General features: G+C 40.4%; 1 protein-coding gene across 4 annotated transcripts in view; it reads right to left on the reverse strand.

Annotated features, from left to right (window-relative positions):
• PAPPA2 (pappalysin 2) overlaps positions 1-13152 on the reverse strand; it is a 285263-nt gene that overhangs the window by 248043 nt on the left and 24068 nt on the right. For all 4 annotated transcript variants that reach the window (XM_060132723.1, XM_060132713.1, XM_060132703.1 and 1 more), the window contains exon 2: positions 189-1260. In XM_060132723.1, coding sequence (XP_059988706.1) covers positions 189-1260 — 1072 coding nt within the window. The remainder of the gene's footprint in view (positions 1-188; positions 1261-13152) is intronic.

A 13152-nucleotide genomic window follows, 5' to 3' on the forward strand; every position in this document is an offset into this window, starting at 1 on the left:
ATCTCTGTGTTCCTAATCACCCAACACAACACCTGGTACTTCATGAAAGTTCAATAATATCTGGTGGAGTAGATGAATGTTTTATTTGGGGGCTGTGTGAACACTCTTTTGTCTCCAGAAGCCAAAAGGATAAAACGATGTTAGGAATGTACCCTACAAGCCAGATACCCCAAGCCCCAGTCCCTTACCTCCTAGGTGAGTCAGGGTCGAAGCAGGTCTTGTGCACGTCAGCCCCCTCCGGGTCACAGCAGTCACCATCATCAAAGTCGTTCAGCATATTGTTGCACTCCACGTGGCAGATCCCATCCCTGCGATTCCAGGAGTAGCACCGGCCCTGCAGGCGGCAGTCGCCCCCGTCGTAGCCTGTGAGTGGGTGCTCACACTCAGGGTCACAGTGGTCATTGCCAATCTTGCTGGGCTCACAGTTCACGAGCACAACACGGTGGCGCAGGGTGGAGTTGTGGACCTGGTGCATGTGCAGCTGCCAGCTGATGTTGTAGCGGCTAAAGGCTTCATTGAGCACTTCATGCTGCCGACGGATCTGCTCCTCACTTACGGTGGGGTTCAGGCCCTCGTCGTCGCAGATGTTTACTACCTGGTAGCGGATCACCTTCTCTCCCCGAAGGGGCCAGTGCCAGCTGTACTGGGAAATCAGTTCCACGTTGTCACAAGCTGTTTGCCCACAGAGCGGGGGCTGCAAAGGTGACAGAATCTCAGGCTCCGGCTCAAAGCCCTGGAGAACCTCAAGCCGTGGGTACTTCCCATCTCTAAAGGGGGCCCACTGTTCTTCCAGGGGCTCAAAACTGGCTGTCAGTAGCAGGGTGGTCAAATCCTCCACCTCGCTTGGCTGCTGAGGACTGTGCTGGAGGTGGCTTTGTGGGAGGGCCGTCGACCAGAAGACCAGTGTGCCCAGGTGTCCACGGAAATGGTGCCCGTCCTCGGAGCTATCCCCACCCAGGAACAAAGAGCGACAAGATGCCATGAAGGGACTGTTCAGGGGACCGGACTGATCTGGACTACTAGCCACCTGAGTGCCATCGACATACAGGGCCATGCGCCGTCCATCGTAAGTGGCTGCCACGTGCGTCCACTTGCCTGGTTGATAGCGACCGTGACCCATCATAATGGTGGCTTTCTTCACGCGGTCAGTGCGAAGAGAGAAGAAGAAGCGAGCATCTCGCCTTCCCACATCCTTCCCTGAGCGGATCCCCAGGGCCCAGCCCTTGTCACTGATAGTGTGGGAGCAGTTATCAAACACACCTGGGAAAGAAGGAAGAGTCGAGGGGAGAAATACCAGATACAAAGGGGATGGAGAAAGGGAGAAGAAAACCCATATAAATAGCAAGAATGTAGGTTTTTAATGGGAAAAAAATAAGTGATACAGATTCTCCACCTAAGCTGCCTGTCCAGTACCCCATATCAGGCTGTTCTGGCAACATCTTTCCCCAAAAGGAACTTAACTTGAGATTCCATCCAATTTAAAGCATTCTGGTGTTTTTAAATAACTAAAATGGAAGTTGTAAGAGGATGTCTAATGCAAGTGAAAACCATCCTCAACACTCTGTCACAAACGTTCCTCAGGGTGACTCTGTGTCCATGACTTCCCACTCTTTCCACTTCCTCAGAAGTCATGAGGGCCTTCATGGTTTTTACAAAAGTTAGTAATCTCCTACCCCTTCAAAAGGTCATTTTTCTCTATTGAATATTGAAATGATGATTCTTGTGGGGAAAATAAGGAGAAGACTGTAACATCCCAGACGTGTTATTCCCTCTAGTGCCCAAGGGCAAGGATACCCATCCATAGTGAACAGCTGTTCCCCAGAGTAAGCAAAATGACATTGCCCCACGGTCCTAGACTAAAAAAACCTAGTCAAATTATAAGAATGATTGTTTTACAACCAATAACGCCCACCAGAGTACAGAAGTGGAACTTTCCCAGGTAAACGAAGCTCCTCACCACGTGCTACCTTACTTACCACCTTGCTCATAGGAGGCCCAGCACTATTAAGTCCCATAAACAAAGGAAGGAATTCCTGTAGATAACTATGTCACTAACAAGTTGGCAGCAGGAAGAAGTAATCAGATGTAACAGGACCACAGATGAAATAGGAAGACTGAAGGCAATTTGGAGGCCTTGAATGTTCCCAGCAATCCATCTGCAGTTATGAACCCACCATCCTCCCGGTCCCTCTTATACTATATAGGCAGGGTCTCAACAGCAGCTTTCAATTGTAATTTACATAGAGGCAGTACATTCACACAGGAAATGCTTAGTAAATACTGCTTTAACTAATGAATGAACGTTAGAAAAGTCGGCTGGACTTTAGATAGATACCTGAGGCTAAAACCAAGAGTTATTCTTCCCCAGCCTCCCTCAGCCAACAGTTTTACTTATTTACCTGAGCTCCTATATAATCCATTCAAAGAGTACCACTCTATGGACAGTTTGGATTTTAAAGCCATGAGTCCTCCCATTCTAATTGCAGGGAAGTGTCTTAAAAGTAGCTATGTTCTTCATAAATGATAGGTTATCTTCTCTTCTGTTTCTAACATAAATCAATAACTTATGATTTAAAAAATAAAAGGTTCTTTTTAACAAAAGCAACTCATCCCCAATCTAGCAATTCTAACAATTAGACTTCCAAGTACTGGTGATGACTAGGTATAATACAATGGTGATGTTCTAGTATTGTTTGGGGTTTTTTGTTTATTCTTACATTGAGGTCTGTATGGTAAAGGAATGTAACAATTACTGCTTTACAAATTCTTGTACTGGGTAGATTTTCAAAAAAGCAGACAAACCTAGTGAGATCAGTAATAAGTTTCCTGCTTCATAGTTTCTCCGTGGTTCACTTATTTTCATAAGTACATTTAGCCTTAATTATGTCCATCCACTAACCTATGAAGAAATGTGCTGCAATATTTAATATCAGAACCATGGAGTTACTAACTTCTCAACTAGTAAATATCAGCTGGTTTTTTAAAAAAATTAATTAATTAAATAATTTTTGGCTGTGTTGGGTCTTCATTTCTGTGCGAGGGCTTTCTCTAGTTGTGGTAAGCGGGGGCCACTCTTCATCGCGGTGCGCGGGCCTCTCACTATCGCGGCCTCTCTTGTTGCGGAGCACAGGCTCCAGACGCACAGGCTCAGTAGTTGTGGCTCACGGGCCCAGCCGCTCGGCGGCATGTGGGATCTTCCCGGACCGGGGCACGAACCCGTGTCCTCTGCATCGGCAGGCGGACTCTCAACCACTGCGCCACCAGGGAAGCCCAATCAGCTGGTTTTTAAGAGGAATTGAGGAGGAGGCTATTTCATATTTGTTGCATATACAGGTGTATATGAGCTGTGGTATAAATTATTAGGCTTGACTTATAAATTACTAGATAATTAGCTTGTTACCTGCCAGCATCTAACTGCAATTTTGAACACATTAACTTATTGTCCTTAGAACTTCTAGTAGCAACAAAATAATTGTTTCTACTTATTTAGCTCATAGGAAGCTATTAAAATTATAGTGTGTCTAAAATGTTATTTCTAACTTCTTGAGACACTACACAGAAAATGGAATTTTCTTTTCATACTCGTCTAGTTCTGATTAATCTAAATTTTAGTAATTATATTAGAGAGGATTTATTGGCCAAGAGCATTAAAATAGCCAATTTTAGTTGGGAGTTGTAGAAAGTATATAGAAGTATTACTTTTTGAATGATTATGAAAGTAATGATTCTTTACTCTCTAATTTAATAAGATGTCACAGCAGCATATGTGAAACCTCACTAGGTACCTAGATAACTGCATTCTATTTGCTGTATTACCACTGCTCATACTTCATCTATAGGAAGAGAGTAAATAATTGTTGAAGCACTGCCCTGCACTCATTCCAGAGAAGGAAAAAAAAAACATATTTAACAAATAGAATTTTCCAACCCGATTACTGTGGACTGAACATTTATGTCTTCCCAAAGTTCATTTGCAGGAACCCTGCTCTCTAACATGAAGATATTTGGAGATAGGGCCTTCAGGAGGTGATCAGGTTATGCAGGTGGTGCCCTCATGATGGGATTAGTGTCCTTTTAAGAAGAAAGCTAGCTTCTCTCTCTGCTCCCCACCATGTGAGGATACAAGAAGACAGACAGCCATCTGCCAACCAAGAAAAGGGTTCTCTCCAGACACCAGATCTGCTGGTGCCTTTATCTTTCCTAGCCTCCAGAACAGTGAGAAATAAATTTCTTCTATTTAAGACACCCAGTCTGTTGTATATTTGTTATAGCAAACCAAACGAACTAAGAAACCAATGTCATCAACACTAGCCGTGGATTAGAATCACAAGTGGAACTTCCACAAATACAGATTCTTGTGAAACCATGTTGAGAGCTGCTGTTATTCTATATTTTAAAAACAAATCAAGGGCTTTCCTGGTGGCACAGTGGTTAAGAATCCGCCTGCCAATGCAGGGGACCCGGGTTCGAGCCCTGGTCTGGGAAGATCCCACATGCCGCAGAGCAACTAAGCCCATGCGCCACAACTACTGAGCCTGCGCTCTAGAGCCCACGAGCCACAGCTATGGAGCCCACACGCCACATCTACTGAAGCCCACGTGCCTAGAGCCCATGCTCCACAATATGAGAAACCACCGCAATGAGAGGCCCACGCACGGCAACGAAGAGTAGCCCCTGCTCTCCACAACTAGAGAAAGCCTGCGTGCAGCAATGAAGACCCAATGCAGCCAAAAACAAAATAAATAAATTTTAAAAAACAAACAAAACAAATCAAGCTTCTGACTGCTGTTCAGTGGATGGAAATGCAGAAGACAGAAGTTGGGAATCTTAATTTTTCCAACCAGTGGAAAGGAATTAGAAAAACTGTTATCAATAAGTTGTCAGACATGAAAGTGGAAATTGCATCTGAAATTCTTTTAAACCATTTGTTTTAAACCATTTGTTTAAGGATCACATCAGATAGAGCATTTTAGGTCTGTCTGAGGTCTCTACGTAACCATACGTTCTTGCTCATTAATTCAGAAAACTAGTGGAATGAAAGGCAGTTAAAAGAAACAGGAGCCTGTTATGAATAAGTGCACAGATATGATGCTGTTAGAGAATACGGTTAATGGATTGTCTAGGCTTCATAATTAATTGGGGCTTTTTATTATCTATAATACAACTCACATTTAAGACTACTGAAATGGAAATAAATGTCCCCTGCTCCCGCTAAAAGATCTATTATTCCAAGAGAGGAAATGGTGGCATTGAAGCATAGTATGCTTACATCTCCCTGAGAATCACTGCCAGCCACCCCAACCTCTTTCATGAGATCATGAGTGTGTCCTTGTGGGGATTTTCAAAATTTACAAGGACAGAGTAAATAAATGTTTCTACCCCCTGCATCTTCTATATTCTTATAGTCTGTACTGGTTAAAATCTGTTCCTCCAATCTGTAGGGTATTGAATGGAAAATTATCTGATTCTCTTCTCCCTTGAGACTGAATAAACCAGACTGCAGTTAAACTAGAATTGCAGTCTGTGCTCAGACAAACACAGACTTAGCCCCAACATTGAACCCATAACCTGGAAGCTCTCTGCTTCACCCCTAGCTGGTGGGAAGAGGATCATGCTTGGCCACTTGAAGTGCTGTCACCCCACTAAGCCTTGAAGGGTTCACATTTCATCTCACTGTCTTGCTCTTCCTAGAAAAAGAAATTCCACTTGGAATTAGTCATTTCAGTTCCTCAAATATTTGCTGAACATCTCATTCATGCCAGATGTACACACTCTTCTCAGCTTTGGAAGAAAAGGTAGTCTTTGCACTTGAGGAGTTATAGTCTCATGGGAGAATAGGCAACATAGGAAGTCATTTTAATATAATATCAGAACTAACATCAAGAAATACATAGGTGAGGGCTTCCCTGGTGGCGCAGTGGTTGAGAGTCCGCCTGCCGATGCAGGGGCCACGGGTTTGTGCCCCGGTCCGGGAGGATCCCACATGTCGCAAAGCGGCTGGGCCTGTGAGCCATGGCTGCTGAGCCTGCGTGTCCGGAGCCTGTGCTCCGCGACGCGAGAGGCCACAACGGTGAGAGGCCCGTGTACCGCAAAAAAACAAACAAAAACAAACAACAAAAAAACACAAACAAACCAAAAAAAAGAAATACATAGGTGAGTGAAAACAAAACCTAATCACAACCCATAGTTCAGAGATGATTTCGTGAGGGGATGAGACCCAAACCTACTCTTGAAGAGTGTGTAAGAATTGGTCAGGCTAAAGAATTACAAATCATTCCACACAGTGGCAGGATGGAGAGCACCAGAGGTGAAACATGTCAAGGTAGGTCTTGTATAACACAGTAAGGGGCTTGGACTGTGTAAGTTAGGGAATACCTTGAGGCTTTCCTACTGCTGCCAAATGCCTCTGATAGCCTAAGAACACACAGATGAACTCTAGCATGAAACACCACGTGGTTGACCTTGCCTCACACACTAGCTCCAACTGCAATTAGGAAATTTTTCAAAGCTTACAGATGGACAACTGTGGCGTAAGATATACATGAACACCACAAGAGTTCCATGTAGTTAGTTCACCCATGCACTTGTTGGATAGATATTTATGCAGCAATACTAGTCGCCGATCTCAGTACTTGGTGCTTGGGATTTCTGTAATAATCATACGGTTATTTGACATCATCAGGAGTTCAGTATAGTCAAGAAAATAAACCTTAAATAACTACAATGAAATATGCTGACAGTTGGAAGTATAAATAGCTATGTGAACAGCAAAAAAAAAAAACACAAAAAAACAAACCTTTATTAAAACATGGACATAATAAGGCAAAAATTCTCCCTGAAGTTACTAAATGTCAACTTTCCAGCACTAGACTACCTTCTTAATAACTTAGTTCCAATCAAATCTGCCCATGAAACTAAGGTCACCTTGATTACTAATCAGAGTGTCTGGGAAGGTTAGGGAGATCCAAAGCCAAAGAATTTCAAGAGGTAAGTTCAGGCATTCCCAGATCAAAGGTCCTGCCATTTCACCCAGAAACATTTACTGTAATATTTCATAGAACCTGCATTTATATAAAATATCCACTTTAGCTGAATCTTCTTAACTGTGACGTAGTATTCTTTTGGCTAATATTTTTTTCCTTCACTTCTTATCATGTAATGATATCTCCCATTTATACAGTACTTAAGCTTTCCAAAGCAATTTGCTGTAACTATCATTTAAATGGTAAAGCCATCTTGTGAGCTAGGCAGATGAGTATCATCACCAGCCTTATTATATAGATGAGGACACTGAGGTTCTGAGAGGGCAGGTGTCAGTTTGGGTGCGTAGAGTACACTAGAGCCAACGTGTCATGATTCTGAGCCCAGAACAGTTTTCTATGCTGGGGAAGACCATAGTGCATGGTGGTTACAAGCATGAGTCAGCCAGAAGCTACAGTCTCCAGTCTACCACTTAACATGCTGTGTGACCTCAGAAAAATTACATCATCTTGCTGAACCTCAGTTTACTCACTTGCAAATTGTACCTGTAAAATAAAAATCTGTCCACCACTGGTCTTCTCTTCAGCATCCCTCAACCACAAGCTGAGATCACAGACCTACCTCATGACATTGTTGTGAGAATTAAAGAACACATGTGAAGGATCTTAGCACATACAGAGATCCTTAACTCATACAAAGTGATTAATAAGCATTACCTGTGATGACTAGAAGGAATTTGATGATGAACTATCAAAGGGAAGAACAAATTAGATACAAAATCAGTGTTATGCAGATGAATGTTTAACAACTGGTTCTCTGAAGGGATAAAACCAAACAAACAAACACTGACTGTTGGCATTTGCTAATTTCTGTGGTGTAAATATTCCAACAATGGCCAATTTTAATTTACTGATGTCCCTGAACATGGAGTTGGGAAGAGAAGTGTACAATTGGCTCTGGTGAGCTAGTCTGAGCCAGTTCCACCACTAGAAAGACTCAAAAGCAAAGCAGATACAAGCCACCACGTGTCTCCTTCGCCCCCTGACTATTAAAGTAGATGTGGCTGCTTTGCTGGTCATTTGATTTTTTATAACTAAAAAGGGGTTAAGTGTGACTTTGAGACTTACTATAAAGCTACAGTAATCAAGATATTGTGGTATTGGTGAAAGAGTAGACAAATAGATCAATGGAACAGAATAGAGAGCCCATAAATATAATCAATTTATCTTTGGCCAGGAGCAAAAGAAGCATAATGGAGCAAAGACAGTCTTCAACAAATGGTGCTGGAACAACCAGATATCCCCATATAAAACAACAAAAAAAATAATATAGACACAGATCTTATATTCTTCACCAAAATTAACTCAAAATGGATCACTGACCTAACTGTAAAATGCAAAACTACAAAACTTGTAGAAGATAACACAGGAAAGAAAACGTACATGACCTTCAGTATGACGATGTGTTTTTAGATATAACACCAAGACATGATCCATGAAAGATATAATTCATAAGCTGTACTTCATTAAAATTAAAAACTAATTTTCTTCTAAAGATAATATCAAGAGAACTAGAAGACAAACCACACACTGGGAGAAAACACTTGCAAAAGACACATGGGGCTTCCCTGGTGGCGCAGTGGTTGAGAGTCCGCCTGCTGATGCAGGGGACACGGGTTCGTGCCCCGGTCCGGGAAGATCCCACGTGCCGCGGAGCGGCTGGGCCCGTGAGCCATGGCCGCTGAGTCTGCGCTCCGCAACAGGAGAGGTCACAACAGTGAGAGGCCCGCATACCGCAAAAGGAAAAAAAAAAAAAAAAAGACACATATGACAAAGGATTGTTATCCAACATATACAAAGAACCCTTAAAACTTAACAATAAGAAAATAAGCAACCCAATTTTAAAACAAGTCCAAGACCATAGTGGATACCTTACCAAAGAAGATATACAGATGGCAAAGAGGCATATGAAAAAATGCTCCACATCATATGTCATCACAGAAATCCAAATTAAAACAACAATGAGATACCACTACACACCTATTAGAATGGTCAAAATCAAGAATACTGACAACATCAAATACTTTTGAAAATGTGAAGCAACAGGAATTCTCATACATGGCTGGTAGGAATGCAAAATGATATAGCCACTTTGGAAAACGGTTTGGTGGTTTCTTAAGAAACTAAACATACTCTTACCGTATCATCCAGCAATCATGATCCTTTCTATTTACCCCAGAAAGTTGAAACTCTGTCCATACAAAAACCTGCACATGGATGTTTATAGCAGCTTTATTCATAATTGCCAAATCCTGAAAGCAACCACAACATCCTTTGGTAGTTGAATGGATATATTAACTGTGGTCCATCCCAACAATACAATATTATTCAGTGCTAAAAAGAAATTAGCTACCAAGCCATGAAAAGACATGAAGAAAATGTAAATGCATTTAACTTAGGGAAACGAGCCAATCTGAAAAAGCTAAATACTGTATGATTCCAACTATATGGCATTCTGGAAAAGGCAAAACTATAAAGATAGTTAAAAGATCAGTGGTTGGGCTTCCCTGGTGGCGCAGTGGTTGAGAGTCCGCCTGCCGATGCAGGGGCCACAGGTTTGTGCCCCGGTCCAGGAGGATCCCACATGCCGCAGAGCGGCTGGGCCTGTGAGCCATGGCCGCTGAGCCTGCGCGTCCGGAGCCTGTGCTCCGCAACGGGAGAGGCCACAACAGTGAGAGGCCCGCGTACCGCAAAAAAAAAAGAAAAAGATCAGTGGTTACCAGGGGTGAGGGGAGGGACATGAATAGGAAGAGCAGAGTACCTTTAGTGCAGTGAAAATGATCTGTAGATATACCTCAGTATACTTTTGTCCAAACCCATAAAAATGTACAGCACCAAGATTAAAGCCTAAAGTAAACTATGGTCTTTGGGTGATTATGATGTGTCAGTGAAAAGTCATCCTTGAGAATAAAACATTTAAAAAAATAAAAGATCATTCTGGTGAGTGATGTTGATAATGGAGGAGGCAATGCATGTGTATGGGCAAGGGATATATGGGAAATCTCTGTATCTTCCTTTCAATTTTATTGTATACCTAAAACTGCTCTTTAAAAAAAAAAGTATTTTTAAAGGGGTGGGGGGTGCGGTATATGTTTCTTCCACTCTGGGTTTTGAGCCTTAAAATTACCAAAGTACTCAGTGACTGACTGTTCCTGTAAAATAAAATTGTCCATACCAGGTCTGCTCTTCAAATCCTTCAGTCACAAACTCGGATCACAGAAAGACCTCCACGGCTCATCCACATGCCCTCAGGAGTGATCCCCAGCCCTGCCTCCTTAACTCCACCAAGCAGAAGAAGATGGACTTTGATAAAAAAGAAAAATTACCAATCTCCACATTTAGAAGATTTCTCAGTCTAGCAGAGTAAAGGCTGACAAAGCCAATACAGTCTAAGCCAACACAATATACGTGGTGAAATTCTGAGCTTGTGCAACATTGAGATTTTATAACTTTGGATGTACATGTGATAGAAGCAAACACGTTATAACTGTTGTTTATTCATCAAAACCACATTCTTGGGAGGAACAGAGGGACCAGATCATCAACATGATTTATGAAATCACTCAACACCAAACTGAACTATGAAAGCCCATGCGTTAGAAAAATCAGATCAAGTGATGTAACTCGAAAAATGATGGTGGTACTGAAGCCAAACATTTGGGTCACATCGTCTTAAAACTTTAAGAATCATTCTTTCATAGAATGGCTGAATGGATTAAAAAAAAGAAAGAAGAAGAAGACCCATCTATATGCTGCCTACAAAAGACTCACTTCAGATGTAAGGACACACACAGCCTAAAAGTGAAGGGATGAAAAAAGATATTCCATGCAAATGGAAACCAAAAGAAAGCTGGGGTAGATATATTTTTATCGAACAAAAGAGACTTTAAAACAAACACTGTAATAAAAAACAAAGAAAAACAAACACTGTAATAAAAGACAAAGAAGGGTGTTACATAATAATAAAGGGGTCAATCCAACAAAAGGATATAACATTTGTAAATATTTCTGCACTCAACATATAAGCACATAAATATATAAAGCAAATAACAACAGACCCAAAGGGAGAAATACCGTAATACAATAATAGCAGAAAACTTAATACCCCACTTACATCAACGGATAGATCACCCAGACAGAAAATCAATAAGGAAACATTAGCTTTAAATGACACATTAGGCCAGACAGACTTAATAGTTATATATAAAACATTCCATTCAAAAGCAGCAGAATACACATTCTTAAATGCATATGAAGCATTCTTCAGGATGAGTCATATGTTAGGCCACCGAACAAGTCTCAATAAATTTAAGAAGACTGAAATCATATCAAGCATCTTTTCTGACCACAATGATATAAAACCAGATATCAATTACAAGAAGAAAAAGTTTTTAAAAAATCACAAATATGTGGAGATTGAACAACATGCTACTGAATAATCAATAGGTAAGCAAAGAAATCAAAGCAGAAATCAAAAAATACCTTGAGACAAATGAAAATGGAAATAGCAATACAACACACCAAAACCTGAAACATGAAGCAAAAACAGTACTGAGTGATGTTTACAGCAATAAATGCCAACCTCAAGAAACAGGAAAACTCTCAAATAAACAACCTAACCTTACACCAAAAGGAATTAAAAAAAAGAATAAAAGAAGCCCAAAGTTAGTAGAAGGAAGGAAATAACACAGATCAGAGCGGAAGTAAATGAAATAGAGACTAAAAAGACAATAGAAAGTATCAATGAAAATAAGAGCTGGTTCTTTGAAAAGATAAACAAATATGACAAATTTTATCTACACTCAGCCAGGAAAAAAGAGAGAGGGTTCAATTAAACAAAATCAGAAATGCAAAGTGAGAAGTTACAACACATACCACAGAAATACAAAGGGTCATAGGAGACTATTATGAACAATTATGCACCAACAAATTGGACAATCTAGAAGAAATGGATAAGCTCCCAGAAATATATGATTTTCCAAATAGAAGAAATGTTATGAAGAAATTTTGAACAGACCAATTACTAGTAAGGATATGAATCCATAATCAAAAACCTCCCAACAAACAAAAGCCCAGGACCAGACAGCTTCACTGGTGAATTCTACCACACATTCAAAAAAGATCTATTACCCATTTTCTCAAACTCTTCCACAAAATTGAAGAAGAGGAAACGCTTCCAAACTTATTTAATAAGGCCAGCATTACCCTGATACCAAAAACAGACAAGAACACCACAAATAAGAATATTACAGGACAATATCCCTGATTACATAGATGCAAAAATTCTCAACACAATATCGGCAAACCAAATTTAACAATACATTTTAAAAAAATCATACACCATGATCAAGTGGGATTTATTCCAGAGATGCAAGAAAGGTTCAACATCTGCAAATCAATCGTGATATACCACATTAACAAAATGGAGGATACAAATCATGTGATCATCTCAATAGATGCAGAAAAAACATTAGACAAAATTCAACCTCAATTTATGATAAAAACATTCAACGAAGTCAGCATAGAGGGAAAATACTTTAACACAATAAAGGCCATGTGTGACAAGTCCATACTTTCACCCATAATACTCAAGGGTGAAAGGCTAACAACTTTTCCTCTAACTTCAGAAACAAGACAAGGTTGCCCACTCTTGCACTTTTATTTAACATAGTATTGGAAGTACTGGCCAGAGCAGTTAGGCAGGAAAATGAAATAAGAGGCATCTAAACTGGAAAGGAAGGAGTAAAACTGTCACTATTTGTGAATGACATGATTTTATATAGAGAAAATCCTAAAGATTCCATTAAAGAATTGTTAGAACTAATAAACAAATTCAGTAAAGTTGCAGGATACAATATCAATATAAACGAATCTCTTGTGTTTATACACACTAACAAAAAACTATCAGAGAGAGAAATTAAGACAACAATCCATTTATAATTGCATCAAGAAAAATAAAATACCTAGAAATAAATTTAGCCAAGGAGGCGAAAGACTCATTGATGAAAGAAATTGAAGAGGACACATATAAATAGAAAGATATTTCATGCTTATGGGTTGGAAAAATTAATATTGTTAAAATGTGTGTATTAGCCAAAGCAATCTACAGATT

The sequence above is a fragment of the Lagenorhynchus albirostris genome, chromosome 2, assembly GCF_949774975.1.
Source record: "Lagenorhynchus albirostris chromosome 2, mLagAlb1.1, whole genome shotgun sequence".
In the NCBI taxonomy this organism is placed as follows: Eukaryota; Metazoa; Chordata; class Mammalia; order Artiodactyla; family Delphinidae; genus Lagenorhynchus; species Lagenorhynchus albirostris.